The sequence below is a fragment of the Myotis nattereri genome, assembly GCF_964212035.1.
Source record: "Myotis nattereri genome assembly, chromosome: 4".
NCBI classification, from domain to species: Eukaryota; Metazoa; Chordata; class Mammalia; order Chiroptera; family Vespertilionidae; genus Myotis; species Myotis nattereri.
Genome location: NC_138079.1, coordinates 12,124,482 through 12,144,647, shown reverse-complemented (window position 1 = coordinate 12,144,647; position 20,166 = coordinate 12,124,482). Strand labels below are relative to the sequence as shown.

Genomic DNA, 20,166 nt, shown 5'->3' with positions numbered 1-20,166 from the left:
CTCATCTCTTTTGCCCAAATTTACTAGATTATAAAACATACCTTTCACAGCGAGAGAGGTTGTTCAGTTTCCACATAGACCCGAGTGAAGCTAAATCTGACTTAAGTTCTGGGCACTATAGATAAACATTGGACATATGGCATTGTTGTTTTTGCTGTCAGATCTTAAGGAACCCTTGTACATCCACCCAATACTTGAAGACATTAAGACGTATGGTTCTAACTTTAAATTAATATATAGAAGTGGGTTTAATTCCTGACCCTGAACATGTCACCTGCATTTCTTTATGTTTGTGCATAGACAGTGAATATGGACTGGATGGGCTCAGTTGGTGTGCTTTTGCTTACTCCAGCCATTGCTAATACTTGGTGGATTTCTGATGCTGATTTCCATGGAAATTCATCACTGGAAGCCTGAGCTCTTTATTGCAGGGATTTTTAACTGATTTGCTGGCTTCCAGATTTTCTCTTCCTTCTACATACCATGGCCAATGTCATCTTTTAAAATATCTGCTTCCAATAGCTCCCACTGGATAAACCTTGGCTCTTTGGTGTGGTGCACCAGACACTCTGCCTTGTGGTCCCAAATCACTTGTTTTTCTCATTATTTATGTTACCCAAAAAGTAAAAAGTTCTCTTTCTTGCCTCTGGGATTTGGTTACTTTTCTGGAATATTAGCTACCCATCCAACCCACCGCAAGTTATCTACTTGGTGAACTTGGAGTAAAGATCTGGCTCCAGGCTTCTTCATCCGGCCTGACCTGCTACACTCCTTGCTCTGTGTGGTCTTATTAGAATTCCTGTTAGATGACATCTGTCATCTGCCTTCATTAGTTCACTTAATGCATTATTTCTTGTCCAGTGCCCTCCACCCCTTGTGATCAGATAGTGACTTACCAATGGAAAGAGGATGTGTCTCTTGTGTTTCTCTAGAACAGCGGTTCTCAACCTGTGGGTCGCAATCCCTTTGGCAGTTGAACGACCCTTTCACAGGGGTTGCCTAAGACCATCCTGCATATCAGATATTTATATTATGACTCACAATAATAGCAACATTACAGTTATGAAGTAGCAATGAAAATAATTTTATGGTTGGGTCACAACATGAGGAACTGTATTTAAAGGGCCAGAAGGTTGAGAACCACTGCTCTAGAATATAGCAATTTCTCATCCCGGTAAAAACTCAGAGATGTCTGTTGTTTCAATGTACATATTTCCAGGATTTGATTTGTATGTGCACCCCTCTGCACCTGGAGGAAACAAGGGAAAAGGGGTATGGGTTGAAGCAGATTCATTCCAGATACCTACATTTTGTCAAGGACACAAGCTAGTGGCAGCCCCTAAGCCTCAAAACTAACCCAATGGAAGATGAGCTCTTTCCCTTAGCCACAAGGGAAACAGGCCCCCTTCTAGGACAGCAGGTGCAAATATGACCTCAACTGGTATAGCTGTCTCAAAATCCCTCATGTAACTATAAAGAACTTTAGAAAAGGTTTTCTTGTGAGCTTGACTCAAAAGACACTCCATCAACTCCATCAATTCTGGAGATTGAATAGGTTGCACCACACGTATGCATATACTTTGCCAGAGGTTGACATTTGGTCAATGGCTCATAATGTTCTAATGAATATGAGAAGCCACTGAGCAAAATGGAACTTAGAACAGATATCTCATGGCCGCTCTAGGCTAGAAACAGTTCCCGGGAATTGTTCCCAAGGGACACCTATCCTTGAATGTCTCAATCCTAGTGACTGTGGAGGTTTTCATCTCAGTGTCCTGGAGGTCAGCATCCCAGCATCTCTGAAGATCTCCATCCCAATTTTCCTGGAGGTCTTCCTCCTAGTGCCCTGAGAAATATCCATGCTAGTGTTCCTGGAAGTCTTCATCTACCTCTTCTCACTACAGCCACAGCCCGGCCACACCAGGAGGGACTGGACTAGTCACTGAGTCAACCTAGTATGCAGTATGACATGGGGACCAGGAGCAATAGGATGTCCAAACTTAGCACATAAAAGTCCAGGATATGCAGTTAAATTTGAATTTCAGATAAGCAATCCTAGGACATGGGCTGCATTTTCTATTCTAGTACAGTGCATAGCATATTGTAGGCACTCCATAAACAAAAGAAAGGATAGCCAGGACTTGCTTAGCTGTGTGACCTTGAGCCCATTTCAGAGTCTAATTTTCTCATCTTTAAAATTGATATAATTATTTCTATTCCTTTCAGCTGTTGTGAGGATTAAATGAAATAATGCATGAAAAGTGATTGTCACAATAACAGGCACCCAGTAAGCACGCAGTGGTGGGGCACTCTGTAGCTATTTATGGGGTCTGGCATACATGTGCATATATATTTTGGCCGATATCACTGAGTAAGAATAGGAATTTTACCTAGAAGACCTGCTGGGATTAGGCTCAGACTGTTTGGGAAGGAGTGTGAGCCAATTTAAAAACTTTAAAAATAATCCAGCCCTCAGATTCCTGTTTGGGAGGGCTTTGACCTAACAAAAAAGTTTAGGTAGCAGGTGTATATTGTAGAAGTCTGTAATGATTTAAATATATGATGGATAGAAAAACACAATGAGAGGTTTTGTTTTTTCATTAGCACTAGGCATTGTAAAATTGTTTATTGGATGGCTTCACTTCATACCAGTCACACTTTATCTTCCTGAAATTAAACTCTGTTCAAGATTCTTTGTGCTCTTTGCCAAAAGAACTTCATTGTGCAGCAAAACAAAAACCTTTCCTTAGGCGATTTGTGTTGTGTTATGCCAGAAGGTCCTTGCATCTGAACTCATACATTTCTGGAAGGATCCCTAACGCTACCATTTTCAAGGAGCACATTATCTTTCATAATATTTTAAAAGCATTGATATTCATAGCCTGTTTACCCAAGCCTTTTTAAAAATTAATAATGTTGGTGTTTTAAATGATGTGACTCAGGCATTTTTATTGTAGAAAATATGGAAAATGCAGTAAAGCATAAAGAAAAAACAAGTTCAGAAATATCCACAGTTAATCTTTTTAGTTATTGTCCAGCAGTATTTGATTCTATTTGTTTATATTAGGGGATTATATTTTCTGACAGATTTTTATATATTTTGTCCAAAAATCTACTAAAAGCAGCTCCCATGATATGTTGATAAAACAAACATAATGAAATTCCAGAATGAAAGAATATGCTGTGGTTTAGAGATATTTGAATAGATAATTATGGAAATAATTATAGTACTAATAGATCATAAAGTTGACACAAATGTAAGTTTCCTGCATTTAGAACTGTAACAACAAATGTACGGGAGGGTGATTGAGTTCTCCAAATGAATCTGATGATTTTTAGTGTTTCAAGTTCATTATAAAGATGGCAGGAGATTCTGTGCTGAATTTAAATATTATTCCAAAAGGTGACTATCTTAGGCTGCACACAGTGCGGGGTGTTCACAAATCATCCATATTTTTATAAAGCATAAAGTCATACAGCAGTAAGGAAAAGAGATTCTCATCAAAGATAATAGGGGTTGATTTCATCTTTTCCTGTTTGTTTTTTGAGTTATTTTGTTCCTATAACTTTATTTCTGGGTATCTTCATTATCTCTGACAAGGTCAGTGTCAGATAAACATATAAATTGAAGGGCATAGAAAGGCTTGCACTCACCTGTGAGCTCTCACACAGTCCCCTGGGAGTCCAGGAGACCCAACCACTTGCTTATGATTAAAGTGGTGGAATGGAAGCCCGTGCACCCAAAACTTGGGTCAGGTAATCATCATAATTGATGACAAATACAATAATTTTTGTCATTGGACATTTTTAATTTTATTAAAATTGCATCACAAAATGGGAGCATTATAAGGATATCAAGAAAAAGGGAGTCTTCTTGCACACCTGACCCGATGTGAGTTCCAGCCCACAGTGCATCTCGAATAGAACTTACTATTGTGATTAATGGATTATTTCCATGTATTGGAAGGTATTTCTGTATATATGTTTGTACAAATAGTATAGATTCTTAAGCAGCATGTTGATTATCTAAAACTAAAACTAAAACCTGAGTGCTTCCAAGGCCGAGCTTGGTATTCCTTAACTGTCACAACAAAGTGGTTTTGAAAAAAAATAATTTTTTTTGTATTAATTTGAACCATTTGTTTTGCTCATGGTTTGAATCTACCAAACTAAAGATAAAAAGGAAAGATAAATTACTTCTGTTGTGCTGGGGCTGCGTTTGCTTTAAATATTCAAAGTGCCTATTCCCATAAGATGACATGGAATGAATGGGCAGGCTTCTATTTAATTTGAATGAGTTCCTTCTTTCAAGATGGCTTTGTCACTGGTTCTAAACAAAGGACTCTATATTTTAGATTCATAGAGAGGAATTATAAAGACCACCTGTTTGTTAGAAGGGCACACTCCAGGACCCCCTTCCAGCACTGAATCAGAGGGGATGGGGCTAGGGAGCAGAGATAGCTGAATTTTGAGTAAATGCCCCTGATGATACTTACTTAGGTACACTGTTTGGCAAATATTGCACAAAATTTAACAAATCCAGAAGAAAAAAGAGTGGGCTTGGTCGTTATAATTCCTCTTTTCATTTTAAAGTTTTAGCTTAGGACTAATTTGTTGGAAGCAGCAGGTAATTAAAAGGAAACTGGAGATTTTTATGAGATTTCTGCCTCTAGTAGCCACAACTTCTATTTCCCAAGGGCTCTATTTTAGTCAAGTGTGTACATTAAAGGAAACTCTGCTGAATAGATTGAAATCAGCAATTAGGAGTGAATCCAAAAAGCAGCAGAACCCCATCGTGCAAAGAAATCCCAGGTAACGGTGATGTTTATGTTGTATTTACATTAATTACAACTTAGGAAAAGCAGCTGGTGATGACAAGAAGGGCAGTGCCTTTCATTCTTGGTCTGCATTTTCACCCCTGCCCACCTGGAATTGCTTTAAACCTATACTTTATGGTTTAAATATTTTTTCTCTGTCCTTTCCTTCTCCCTGTTGGCACTCGATTCATCGGTGTGTGTTTTTCTCTTAAGATTCTCTCTACTTATCTTTCTCCTCCTCCTACGGCTCTCCCCTTTCTTCCAGTAGGCCCATTTGATTAATCTGGGTTAAAAAGTCCACTCCTTTTCTTCTGGCTTTGTTAAATTTTGTGCAATATTTGCCAAACAGTGTACCTAAGTAAATATCATCAGGGGCATTTACTCAAAATTCAGCTATCTCTGCTCCCTAGCCCCATCCCCTCTGATTCAGTGCTGGAAGGGGGTCCTGGAGTGTGCCCTTCTAACAAACAGGTGGTCTATAGACACTCTTGTGGGAAAGACTTCTAACCATGTTCCTTTCGCTGTTGTGAAAAACAAAATAATCTCAGTCCTTCCTTCCCTGCTGGAGCTAGAGAGCTGATAAGCCGAGCTCTAGTCATTTCGGTAGTTAAATCGATAGTCTTCCATTTTCCAAATTACATGATTGAGTTAACACAAGAGTGTGATCAAAATAAATCTGACTCTTTACTTTGAGTGTGTATGCGAGATACGAGATACAATATTAGAGTTGAGAGTTTTTCTCCTCGTGGGTCCCACGTGGCGTCCATCAGAATTTAATAGTTCGTTTGTTCTTCTTTCATGACTCTTCATTCATCAAATATTTATTGAGCCTACTTTATGTCAGAAAGTATCTTAGGCATTAGGAAAAAAGGTTGAAGACTTGATAGCCTGGCACAAGGGTTAGCAAGCTAAGGCCCAAGTTGGCCTCCTGTCTTTATAAATAAAGTCTTATTGGAACACAGCCACACCTATTTATTTGTATCTTACCTATGCCTGCTTTAGAGCTTTAGCTGCAGAGATGAGTACTTGCCAGTGAGACTACAAAGGTGAAATCTTTGCTCTCAGATCCTTAAAGAAAAGTTTGCTGACTCCTGGACTAGTGAGTGGGTCAACACAAGCAATTAAATTCTCCCAGGGAGGCCTGAGTTCAGGGCCCCGGGAACATCAAGAGTGAAGGAGCATGATGGAACCTTGCGGGTGAAAAGGGTGCACTGAGAATGGCTCTGCCCATTGGGCCTTGGAGATATATAAGGAGTCTGGCAGGTGGGATAGTCTTCCTTCCAGAAGGACCACACCACAGGGAGAGTCCCAGATCATGATGAAGTGTGACCTGTTGGTGGCTGAGGGGGAACTTACTATAGGTGAGGCAAGAGCTTTAGGTGAGGACAGATTATGGAGGAGTTTGGACTTAATCCTCTAGACCCATGGTTCCAATTCCAGCCTTCATGAGAGTTATTTGAGAGGCCTTTCAAGAAAGCAGATGCCCAGGCCTCTCTTCAGTTTATTAGAATTAGACTTTCCTGAAGTAATGTTGGAATCTCCTCTATAAGCAGCTCGTGTTGATCTGCTGGCGTGGCAAATTTGAGAACCTCTTCCAGAGTCATTAGTTGCTCAGGAGATTGTCTAGGTCTATCTATTTACAAGCTCAGATTTGCATTGGGGAGATATTTTTGCCATACTGTATGCAGAATGTCCTAGAGTTTCGAGAATTTTGGAGGTAGGGATAGCAGTTGGGGGCTGTGGATCAGGTGACAGTAGAGAGATATTAAACTTAGTGATACTGCAAATGGAGAGGAGAAGTTGGATTTGAGACCTGTTTCAGAGATGGGTTTGACAGTGACTGGTGGTGAATATAATGGGGTAGCTGAGGGCAAGAGCCAAAGGTGAGATTTGGGAGTGTGGCTTGTGATGGCATCAGCTGGGCTTGACCAAATGAGGAATGAGTTGTAAATCTTTGATTGTTTGAAGAAACATAAAAAAAAAACCCTCATATTTTGCTAATTCTGAAGATAACCCAGAAAAATAATTGCATATAGAGATAATTTGAGCAGTGACTATTTCTAGGAAAACAGAAGTTAAAAGAATCATAGGGTAATTCACTTGGTATTTTTTAAAATGAAAAATGATCTCTATTAACTCAAAAATGGAAAGGAATAAATCAAATACCCAGTGGACATACACAAAGCAAAAGTCACCCGTTAAATTTAGAATAGTAAGTCATCGTAAGTCATCATCTATAATCCTCAAAGCACTTAGAGATTTGCAAGTAACATTTAGAGCAGGGGTCCTCAAACTTTTTAAACAGGGGGCCAGTTCACTGTCCCTCAGACTGTTGGAGGGCTGGACTATAGTTTAAAAAAAAAAAAAACTATGAACAAATTCCTATGCACACAGCAGCGGCAAAAACACCCAGCGGGCCGGATAAATGTTTTCGGCAGGCTGCATGTGGTCCGCGGGCCGTAGTTTGAGGACCCCTGCTTTAGAGCATAGTAAAATTTAAACTATCAGTGTGATTAACAATATTGATTAATAGCTATATCACTAAATTTGCTTAAGGTAAAAGGTTTTTCTGATTTTATATCTCTGAAATTTGCTAGAAGCATTGGTCTTAATTGTAGCATGCCACTAAAAAGTCCATCTTTTTTTTCATTCTATTTGTCAAATACCAAGAGGCTATCCATGTACTTCTGTGACTTTTAATCTTGGTATTGAAATATATCAGAGTGCTATTAAGACTGTTTGATCTTGGTTTTGATGTATTCTTTGAAACTTATTTCTAATAAACAGGACTTATAAAGGATTTGAAGTAGGCTTTTAGGGAATGAAATAAAGAATGAACTAAGCCAATAAAATTCTGGGAAAGTGGTTACTCAACACATATGGTAACAACAACGATAATAAAATCAAAATTGTTTTTAAAATTTTATTGCCCAAAGTACACATATTTATTATTTTTCAGGAGAGTAGGAAAAAGTTGGCCTGAGGATGTAGCTCATAACATATGACCATATTATAAATTTGTCTCCATATTAAAAAGAAAAAAATTCAGCATTCAAAGCCATGATCTAAATGGGATCCAACTATTTAAATATTGTGCTATATATATGGGATAGTTTGCCAATTTTAAAATTTAATCAAGCTCCCCCAAACTTGTGGAAAATGTATGTGAAAGAGATAATTTTGGAAATATTATAACCACAAAAATAAAGGCTTCTGGAAGTTGTTTCAAGTTAACCGGCATAATGAAAGTCTTAGGAATAGCAATTATAAATAGGTGGGTGAACTAGGGAAGATGGTTACATGGTGGAATTGAATCTTTATGTATTTTAAAGCTATGGATATGATTGACATAATAAATATTTGCATTTAAACAGTTTTTATAAAACACTTTTGTGTTTTAAAGGATAAAAGGATATAGTTACTACTTTTCTGTAGCTGCAACGTCAGACTTATATTTTAATGCACAAGTCTGTCAGTGCTATTGAAAATTTGGGCGTCTTGCAGGTGCTTTAAACTCTGTGCCTGTTGGCAATTGGTGCCAGTTAGAATGGAATCTAGAAATAAAAAGAAATCTCGGGGGGACAAAGCTGGCACAGTTCCAGGTGAGTCTAGCTTTTCAGTAGCCGTCAGCTCTCAGAGCAGAGTTACCTCAGTGGTCACAGGTTTTATACAATGTGCATTTTGTCTTCAGATTATTTCATGATCAACCGAGGTCTAAACCTCGACATGTTTTTATCATCATTGTTTAAAACCTTTTCTTAAAGATTTACTTGCTGTTTGTCTCCATTTTCTCTTTGTGCAAAATGCACGACTGTCTTGAGTACTTGGTATTCTGCTCCTTTTCCTTAAGAAAGCCTCTCACCTACCTGTTCCATAGGAACTTGGAACTTTTTCTTTGATTTTATAGCTGTATTCATCAGAGACCAATTGAGTTATTCTAAGAGAATGTCATTTTAAAACACCTGTGTCTTTCATAATTAATGGAGGTCAGAGTTAAGTTTTATGGTGTCTCTAGATAAAATGAGTCATTTAGTTAATATGCTCATGATGGCTCAACCTTTTCTTTAATGCCAGTTGAATTTTATTACTTTACACGAGGATACAGATGAACTTCTCCTACGAAAGCCCATATTCCTCCCTCAGAGAATATATTGTTGTGCTTAGTGATTTGTTGCTAATAGGCCCCTGGGGGAAGTGAGGGGACACAGGAATGAGTTATTCAGTCCTGCAGTCAATAAGAAATAAACCCCAGTGAAGAGGGAGGCAATGCACTCAGGTGTCTAGTGAGTAAGAGATGAACCAGCTTCAAAACTGTCAGCTCACATCTGCCAAATTGAATGGCTTTGTGATTTGAATTATTCATTCTATTGGATCTGTGTATTACCCCTGTATTAGCTCTCCTAATAGTAATATTTATTACATTGGAATGGGCAGTGTCAAATGTTATTCCAGAACATCAAAAAAATTAGATCCCTACCAAGGGGAGAAAAGCTCATACTTTTGTTTACCATAGCCATTAAAGTGGACCTTTGCAGCGTAGTAAACCCTTGCTTTGCACTTCTGTAATGAGAGGGGTTGGGGAGGGGATGGAAATAGAGAGCAGCTCCCCTAAGCTGTACAGCTAATACACTCTGAGAATCTAATCTCCTAACCTTGTGCACCACAGCCTTTCTCCCTAAAGAATGCTAATATTCCTCCTCACTCCCTATTTACATCTAAGGGTGTTATGAAGATTAATGAGACCACTTACATGCTTTGGGTTGCTCAAAGCATTGCCCTGCAAGAGAAACTGACCCGGTGTGAAACATTTGGTTAGCGTTCCCTGTTGGCGGAGAGCCAGCAGCATTACTCCTTCATGTTGGAAAGGTTGGTAGCCTTTCTCCTGAACCTCACATATGTGGTTTTGCCTCCTCTGTGAGCTCACAATAGCAAGATAAAGAGGTTGCCTCTTTGGTAATGCCCTGGAGAATAGCCACTTGCAGGGCACTGTAGATCTTCCTTTACTGTGTGAGTGGCCCCACGTCTGGTAATATCAATTTTTTATTCCCTTTAGAAGATTTTCTTTCTTTTTGTAACCTTTAGCTTTGTAGGTCGTTGACCTAAACTCTAACAGATCAAGCTGTCTGGGGAGATTTTGGGTCCCTCATCTTGCTAGCTGGATTGGAATTTTTCCAACAGCAAAAACGCACTTGGACTTGGAGCCAAATAGTTTGAGGAAAGAGGTTTGAGAATTGTAGAATACACCCTGGTGTTTTGTCAGATTCTTAGATTCCAGTGAGACTAGGGAATTCCACAAATGTTTCACTTTTATTTCATCTTTTAGAATATTTTTTAAATCACTGAAAATTATGATGGATAAAGTGAATACTGAAATGCATAATATTACATATTTCTAATATGGAAAGGTCCAGCAAGGCATTAAATTGCTTCCTTGGGGTTTGTGTAGACCACAGTCATGTATTAAACAAGTATTGAAAACATCTACCAATTCTTTGTCTCCAAAATTAAACAAATAAAGACAGAGCAACAAAAATGTAACCAACCAACCAACATTAAAATAGACCTTAAATACACATTGAGGCTCTGCAAGCTTACGGATCTATTAATTCCACTTTCAAAACTTTCCAGTCAGTGTAATCAACTGACTTTATGATTAACAAATGTTATAGGTAACTACTTATTGAGTACATTTTTACTAGTAAATAATTATCTTTCATATTTATATGCTGAGATTTTAGTTAAGATTATGTTGAAATACAGTCCTCATTTGCAAATGATAAAAACTTGAAAAGCATTTCCCAGGAATTTATCAAAACATACCATGGTAAGTCTTTTGAAGTCTTTTGTTAGATGGCCATATGGTCACCCAACTCTAATGGTCATTTCATACATCTGAAAATGGTCATGGACTTGTAGGAATTTGTGTTACTTAAATATTGCATAGTCTTTCATTTCATAAATGAAGAAACTTGGGTACTCTTAAAATAAGTATGGGTAGGCAATGTCAGGAAGAATTTGTGAGAAATAGGAGGGTGAAAGGAAGCACCATCTAGTCAACCAGGATTTACATTCTCTTAATGAGCAGACACATATGTCACAGTGAGATCACAGTCCCAGAGCTGAAGTTTCTCCATCTACAAATGAAGTGTATATGCTCTCTGATGACAATCCAGCCCTGCAATTTTTGGATTCATTGGTTTTTATTAGGTTAAAAAAAATAATTGAGGAAGAGTTAAAAAAAATTACCAATTTGCATCTTATAATCCAGAAGATATCAAAGAAAAAGTCCAAATTTCTGGTGCTTTTCTTCATTAAGGTGGTGGTGGAGGTGGGACTGGCAGTGATAGTATCTCATTATCACTGTGATATTTTTCCTCATAAGCACACTCCTCCTCTCTGCCCCTTCCATTCACCTATTAAATGCCTCTGCCATCCTGATTTATTACTGATGAGATAGTTGTGCAGGCACCATAGTTCCCAGCTGTTTAGTGAATGCAGAGTAAATAGTTAAAATCACTGGTAAAGTATGGGAGTAGAGAGTGGTACTTTTATAGACAGTAGGGACCTGAGGGACAGAAAAAGAATGGTCAGCAGAGTTAGGTTCGCTTGGGAGCTGTAGGCTGAGATGTGGCATGATTGTCATCATAAATCAGTGTCTTCCTGTCTTAGTCCATTCGAGCTACTGTATCAAAATACCACAGACGGAGTAGCTTATAAACAACAGTAATTCATTTCTCATACATCTGGAGGCTGAAATTCCCAGATCAGGGTAGCAGCATGGGGAGCTCTGGTGAGGGCCTGCTTCTGGATGGCAGATGGCCAGCTTCTAGCTTTGAGTCCTCACATGGTGGACAGGGCTCGGAATATCTCTGGAGTCTCTTTTATGGGGGTGATAATGCGCCTCTCAAAGGCCCTCTGTCCTAATACCATCACCTTTGGGGGTTAGGATATTTAACGTGAATTTTGGGAAGACTCAAATATTAAGAGTGTAGTGCTTCTCCTATAGAAAACACCTGAGAACTGGACCCAGGGGTTTTGGAGAATGATCTCTGTACCTTCTCCAGTCCTCTCTCCAAATAGAGAAGACTTTGAATGCTTCTCTCCAGCTGGCCTGCCCAGAGCTCTGCAGAACATCAGGGACATTACCGTCCTCTTTCCTCAGTGACGTCAAGGGACGCTTTGCTCTTCCTTTGGGTATGAGAGCTGCCTTTCTCAAAAGTTTCCAGTAATAGATACAATAGTGTGGGCATGTATGTGTGTGTGTGTGTGTGTGTGTGTGTGTGTGTGTGTGTGTGTGAGAGAGAGGAGAGAGAGAGAGAGAGAGAGAGAGAGAGAGAGAGAGAGAGAGAGAGGTGGATGGCCTTGTAATATCATCAAAGGCCTCAGGTAATTCATTGACTGAACATGTGAATGGTTTCTTTTACAGGGAATATTAACAGAGCCAATGAGTTGGAAAGAGTGTGATGACTGGGTCCCAGAACTGAGATAAGATAAACAATGTCTTTTTTTTTTTTTCTTGAAAAATTCAGCCATGGAGAATATGCTGAGAATTTCATTGTGCCTAGAAATTTTGATATATTTATAAACTGTCTAGCAGTAGCTATATTAATTGCATTTTTACAATGTGTCAGACACCATTCTAAGTGTTTTCCTTTGATTTAAACCTCACAACCACCCCAGGGGGCAGCTTTGACTGTTGGCTCCATTCTACAGATGAGAAGACTGAGGCACACAGTGCTACAGCTTCCTTCCTAAGGGATGGTGGTAGAGCTTTGGCTTTTGCACAAATATTCTCAACCGCTAGGCAATGCTATCTCCTGTAACAGAGGGACAATGACCACTGTCTGCTTCCTACATCCAGGAAGCCACTTAGAAAACCAGCCTGGGGGTCAGGGTCAGGTGCCCTGGTACTGCCTGATGGCCAGTGATTGCCTCTGGTGCCACTTGTATACTCGGCACCTGAAAGACTTTTCTCTCTGTGTGTATAGATTTCTAATGTTTCTTACAGGAGTCCTGCTAGTCTCTATTTACCATCAGTGCGATCTTGGAAGCTCTTCAAATGCAAGCTGGCCTCCAGGGGTGCCTACCAGGCAGCTGGTCTGCAATCTTCCACGCGTGCACTGAGTTCACCATCCTTTCCCTGCAGGGAGGCGTTTCTGTTGGAAGCCTTGCCTCTGCATGGTGCCTGACTAAATAAAAATAGACTCTTGCCCAAGCCGGTTTGGCTCAGTGGATAGAGCGTTGGCCTGTGGACTGCAGGGTCCCAGGTTCAATTCCCATCAAGGACACATGCCCGGGCTGCGGGCTCTATCCCCAGTTGGGGCGAGCAGGAGGCAGCCGATCAATGCTTCTCTCTAATCATTGATGTTTCTCTCTCTCTCTCCCTCTCTGAAGTCAATGAAAATCAATGTGCCTGGGGTTATTTTCAGAGGTTTAGTTGGAGGGACACAAAGAATGTGGCAAAGAGGCCATTGTAGTGGTTGGAGGAGGCAATTTTCACTGAGTTCACGATGGCAGTGCTCCCATGGCAGGGGAACAGATTGTGGGAAATCTGAGTGCCCCGGGGGTCGATTCGTAGGATGCGTGAGACCAGCCTGAAAGGGATCTTAGTCCTGTTTCTTCCTCAAGCAGTATGTGCATTCATGCTATTGGATGTCAGCTTCCCTACTGCGTTGTCCTCCCCATCTCTAGCCACACCATAAGCCCGTCGTTTGGTCCTGTAGGTTTTGCCTTTGGCCTAACTCGACTGTCACTTCTTATTTCTACTGGGACAGCATGTCTGCTTCTGACATCTACCTACCTTCCCATATAGTTAAAGTAATCTACAATTCTTTCTTACTGGTGTTGGAAAATTGGTTTTTGTTTTATTTTTTAATATATATCTATAACCTTGGACCAAACCATTATAACTTAACCTCAGTTTCACTGGAACTCCTCCCCACCATCCTGCATTCTTGGGGCCTGCTTTCCATTACTATATGCCAATTTCTCCTGGCTTTATTGTCTGCACCTGGGCTGACTTTCTCCTCCATTCATCCCTAGAGTGCTGCTCCTGCACTCCAGCTTCTCATCTGCATGCAGTTTCTTCACGATTTGAGTTAGAGGCTGAGACATCTCACAGGGAGGCCCATCCGTTCTTTCTAAAAGCCACAGCACTAGGGTCCAAAGCCTAATGCAAAGCTAATGTGACCCAAACATACAGCCCCCAGCCAAACCCCTGTCTCATGCTCTGCTGGCCTTGATTGCATATTTATGTCACTGTTCTCCCCATTCACAGTTGAAAGCTGATAGTTTCCTTCTCTCTGATTTCCTGTTTCACACTTGGAAAGAGAGGGCTGACTCTTTCAAGCCCTTGATGCTGGATAAAGTTTCTGCTTCTAAACTTATGATCCACTAACTACATCTAACAAGACAGAGCGCTCTAATACTCAGAGCACTGCTGAGTTCAAAACCTGGACACATTTTCATGATAAAACCCAGTGAATGTAGGCGACCTATAAGAATGAAGACTCCTGAGGAATGGTTTTCTATCATCTTCAGTTTCAGAATCCAAGGCCCATGTCCTTTTGTCCATTTCACATAGATCAAGAGAGCCAATAGTAATGTAGACTTAGCTGAGTCTCCTACACGCACACACACACCTTGTACCTTAACTTTCTCACCTATCTTAAATGTGTGTTTGTCGCATTACTGAATTCCATTTTAAACTCTGAGGTCCAAGGAAAACTGTGCTACATGCATTCTTAGCAGGAGGATGCTTTGAAAACCAAAATTCATGAAGGTGGTTTTTTCTTTATTTCTTTGTTCTTATGATTTTTATGAACTGTTATTTTTTTTTTTGGACTTATGAAAAATAAAACTCTCTTTTTACCTTTTGCAGAAACTACCTCTTCAGGTTACAGCTTGACGATTTGTCTCTGATCCAGGTAGGTGCAATTTATTTTCCTCAAGCTTTCCTTTTCCATCCCAATTAGCTCACTGTCCGAGGGTGTAAAGACAGATGTGTGTAAAGGTATTAATCAGGGCCGTGCGGGGATGCATTGCATCCGAAGGTCAGGCCACAGGGTTCTTGGCTGCCCTGCTTGATATGAGTCACCACCTGCTTTGATTCACAGTTGGCCCCTTTCTCCCATTGTGAGTTCCTCTTCCTTTCAAGGGCACCATCTGACTTCTCTTCTTCAAATGATAGATAATTTAAAGGACACTTCCTCAGTGTCTGGGGGTGTCCTGTTCTGCCCCAGTTGGAATAATCATTGATTATTTAGTTGATGCTTTCAGCCATCACATTCTCATAAAAATCAACCCTCAAAAAAATCATTGTTTCCTCTTTCTAATGAAATAACTATGAACATATGTGTGGAAAACTACCTATAGCAAAGCATTAAAATAAGTGATGCTACATAAAATGACAATTTACCTACATCTGTGTTCAGGGTTTAAAGAAGGAGCATGTGACTCTTATGTTGAATGGAGTATTTATTTTATTGTCGGAGCTGAACCACCAAGGCCCAGTTCCCCTCCTGGCTTTTAAACGTCTGATGACCAGGGTCTCCTTGGAGGGGAGAAGGTTAGGGCACAGTGTCTCCTTCAACAAGGTTCTAGAACTCCCCTTGGACATGCCAGAATTCTGGGGCTGTGTAATTTGGAAACGGTTCCTCAAGCAGTTTTAATGCCACTCTCATGTGCTGGAATTCTATGAAGTTATTGGAAAGAAGTTTATATCATTTTCTTTTCTTTGTGATGCTGGTATTAATGGACATGCAGGAAACTTTCATTACCAGTGGTGAAATAAGCCAGTCCCACAAGCAAAGCTGATATTGGTAAAACGCAAGGGCTTTGAAGGTGGTAGACTTGCTAGCTCCATGACTCCCAGCACTGGTGGGTTTCCTCATCTGTGAAATGGCCACAAAACACTCCCTCCCCCATACTGTCACTGCCAAGGTTAAATGAAGTAAAGCATGCACAAGAGATAAGGCACAGTGCTTTTTGAACAAATGTTAATTGCTTGTGTTTTTTAAATGGAACAATAATAAACAATACATTATTATCCTAATTGTTTCATTGCACTGGGCAATGAATTGTCTTTTCACTGCAATTTTTTATATAACTAAAGTCTTTAAAAGAGTGCATTGGTTGGTAAAAGTATAACGTATGAATAATGACTCAGAATGGTCAGCAATTTAACCAAAATACTGTTTTAAAGTTCTGATTTTTAAATAATCTTTTGTAAAAAAAAATGTAGACTTTTTAGTAGATTGGAACTGCATATTATGCTCATTGTGATTCTCATGGTATAGTATATTATCTGGCATACTGTGTGTTTAAGTAGGATGTGCAGCCTGGCCATTGTGGTTCAGTGACTGAGCATCAACCTATGAAACTTGAAGTCACAGTTCAATTCCCAGGCAGGGCATGTGCTTGGTTTGTAGGCTTGATCCCTAGTATGGGGTGTGCAGGAGGCAGCCGATCAATGATTCTCTCATCATTGATGTTTCTATCTCTCTGTCCCTCTCCCTTCCTCTCTGAAATAAAAATATATTTTTTAAAAAGTAGGATGTGCAGATATATGTGTGTACAAGTATATTCATGGATTTCCTAATTTCCTAGTTCTCTTGGTTTAGAGGGCCTAGAAAGAAGCAATGAACACACTGAATACACAGGACTCGATTTCCTAATCTCATTCTCCACTGAAATAAACCAAGATTTTTTATCAAAGTAGCTGGTTCTAGGGCCCAGGTAATGAAAGTCTCAGTTAAGCCTGGAAGGTATTTTGCTCCAGAAATTAAGGATGCATTCAGAGAATGAGGAGGGCATGTCAAAGGGAACTAGGGACCAGCTTAAACAGGATACATGGAGGAGCTCTGGGGCAAGTTGATTGCTGAAATTAATAATGATGGTATCAGAATAAATTAAGAATCCATGAATAATAACTAATATAAAAAATAAGTGAACGAATTACCAATTGAGACAGAAGGGGCTGCCCTTCCTTACTGTAAACTGCCAAAATGAATGCTGAAGTTTATGGGTAAGAGTTTGATGATGACCAAGATATCTATATATTCTCAAAGTATTCACCTATAAAATACTTATTTATTATAAGAGGAAAACTTGTGACTTGATAGTAAAAAAAACCTGGTCAATCTCACTTTAACCACTTAGTTGAAGGTATCTTCACTATTATGGGACAAAGAGCTGGTATAAACCACCTGATTCAGTGCACTGAGAAGGACACAGCAAGATTTCCATAATATTATAGCCAAAAATTTTAACCAATTTCACTATGAGGAACCATTACACAAACCAAAACTGAGGGGGCAGTCTACAAAATGCTTGCTTCCACTTTTAAAAGTCACCAAGTCATGAAAGGCTTGAAAAGAAGACTTATTCCATCAAAAAAAGAAAAAAAGAAAAAATTGACCTGATAATCAAATGAAACACTTGAAGAACCAAATTGCATCTTGTAACAGAAAAAAAGAATATTTATAATCCACTCATCTGCTGATGGGCACTTAGGCTGTTTCCAAATCTTAGTTATGGTAAATTGTGCTGCTATGAACATGGGGATGCATATATCCTAAATTGTGGTACATCTACACAATGGAATACTATGCTGCTGTAAAAAAGAAGGAATTCTTACCATTTGCAACAGCATGGATGGAACTGGAGAGCATTATGCTAAGTGAAATAAGCCAGTCAATGAAAGAAAAATACCACATGATCTCACTCATTTATGGATAATAAAGACCATTATAAACTGATGAACAAAAATAGATACAGAGACAGAGCAGCATCGAATAGACTGTCAAACTACAGCGGGAAGGCCGGGGAGGGTTGGGGTGGCGGGAGGGAGGGTTTAAGAGATCAACCGAAGGACATGTATGCATGCATATAAGCATAACCAATGGACACAAGACACTGGGAGGTAGGGGAGGCTGGGGGAAGGTCAAGGGGGGAAAAAAAAGGAGATATATGTAATACTCTTTGTAATACCTTAAGCAATAAAACAAAATTAAAGAATATTTGTGCTATAAAGAATACTACTGGGACAACTGCCAAAATGTTAAGGTCTTTAGATAGGATAGTAAAAAGGTATTAATATTATTGATTTTGATATCTGTAATGTGATTATTATATAGGAGAATGTGCTTATTCTTTGAAAAAACCTACTAAGATAAGTAGAGGGTAAAAAGTATTATTTCTGCAACTTTTCCTGTAATGATTTTAATAATTATAATGTGTGTATGTAATATTATATATAATACACAATTGGCAGAAAGAGTGATAAAGCAAATGTGATTAAAAGATAATAGGGGTATTGATTCAAAATAATATTGAATGTAAACTATGAATGAAAATAAGAAAAGTTAATAGGTGAAATCTAAAAGTCTGGGTGAGTAGTTTATAAGAGTCCTTTGCCCTTTTCTTGCAGTTTTTCTTGATGTTATTTCAAAATAGATGCAAAAAATTGGAAGATGCACTTGCCATTAGCCCATATATGATGTAATTGTGGAGAAAGGGAAACTGCTTTTTCATTTCTTGCTTCTTGTTGTCATGACTGCCTGTGGTGGGAGTCAGGTCTAGGTTGCTGGTGGAACTAAACTGTTCTTGAAGTATGGAAAATCCATCAGCATCACCACCCAGTCAGAGATGAGAGTCTATGACATAGAGCCAAGCAAGAGGACAGGGGCTTTCTGAACGGTTGCCTTGATAACCCAGCCCTAATAACAGGTGCCAGACATCACGCAGTCCTAGTAATATTGGTGCAAACCGCACAACTCTCCTTTCACATTTTTGGTTGTGTATGCTTCTTGGTAGCCTCCTGTCTACTCACTGTGGAGAGAGATAAAGCTGGCAGTTCTTCCCATCAGACTGTTTTTTTCTTACATGTCTCCAATAAAGTTGTCTTGTTGATATCTATGAATATTTCAGTTTAGTTTACATGACTGTTTTCAAGGCTGACAAGAAAGAGTAGGCACACCGATGAAGAAAGGACTGAACTGGTATTAGAAAGAGCTCTGTTCAGTAGGAACCTCATGTGAGTCTCATTGCTAATTTAAGATATCTGGTGGTGGTCACATTGAATGTACAAGTATGCAGGGGAAATTATTTTTAATAACATATTTTACTGAAGTCATTATATCAAAACCATCATTTCAACATGCACCCATAACATTAGAAGAAATTGAGATATTATATTCCCTTTTTCTTTTTGTATTAAGTCTTCGAACTCTGGTGTGTGTTGCTCTCAGAGCATATTCCTATTCGAACTAGCCAGCATTTGAAGGCTCAGTGTGGTTAAGTGTAACCCAGTTGTACAGTGGAATTCTAGATCATGAGTAACAGACACATTTATGACTTCGATGCCTTTGGTTGTGTTTTAAAAATGTTATTTTCTGCCTGGGAGCATCTGGATTGATTTGGATATCTCAGGCTAATAATTGTATCCTTCCCTCGCTCTCCAAAAATAGAACTTTTTCTTTAAACATGGGAAAATGAGGAAACTGAGTCCAGGGAGAACAAGCAATGGGCAAAATTGGAGAGCGTCAGAACTGAGAATCAGTGATACCCCAGACAAGCTTTGTTTGATCTTGTCCCTCTCCACCCAGCATTGCAGTGTTCTTGCCTGTCCCTGTCACCTGCACCACCGTTGGACAGTTTCACCTTGTCTCTCTGCTGCTTATAACTTCCCAAACTGCAGGTTATTTCCCAGCTTTAAGAATGTGCTCTTGCTGTCCTCTCTCCTGGAAACATGTTCACCCTTCCCTCTTCTCAATCTAGAAAAAGATGGCCCAGACTGAGTCTCACGTTACCCGTTCTCCTCTTTGTAACCCATCCCGACTCTCTTTGGGCTGATGGCCCTTGGATGCCTTTTATAGGGGCTGAGCCCTTACTTCTGACTCGAACCTACTGCCTCTCATTGATGTTCACAATGTGTGCTGTGAGGGGCATTGTGCTTCTCTGTCTCCTCAGTATTAGAGTCGAGCAGGCCATTAGGTTAGGTTAGGTGGTAGACTCAAGACAAATGTCTGTGAAAGTTTTCATCCCTTGATATTTAGCAACATGTTCACTCTTTCTTTATCTTTTTTAACTTACCATTAGCGGAGTGTGGGTAAATTGCATATTTTTGTCCATAAAATGAAGAGAAAGAGGTTGTGCAGCCCAGATAGTAGAGCAATGAGAAATACATGCTGAAATAGGCACCCTAAAGCACAGCTGTGCACATTCTCACCCCACAGGACAGTTCTAGAACAATCTAGGCAGTTCTGACTCTGATTCACTTCTTTTGTACATCCCTGTCTGCTCAATACTGTTCTACACTGTCCCTCTTCTGTAATGTCTTCTCCCATCT

General features: G+C 39.6%; 1 protein-coding gene across 1 annotated transcript in view; it reads left to right on the top strand.

Annotated features, from left to right (window-relative positions):
- Positions 1–20,166, top strand: part of SEMA5A (semaphorin 5A) — a gene marked incomplete at its 5' end in the record, with an annotated part of 244,625 nt that overhangs the window by 43,648 nt on the left and 180,811 nt on the right. The window contains one exon of the mRNA XM_081089965.1: positions 14,698–14,743. Within this exon, the coding sequence (XP_080946091.1) occupies positions 14,698–14,743 (46 nt within the window). The remainder of the gene's footprint in view (positions 1–14,697; positions 14,744–20,166) is intronic.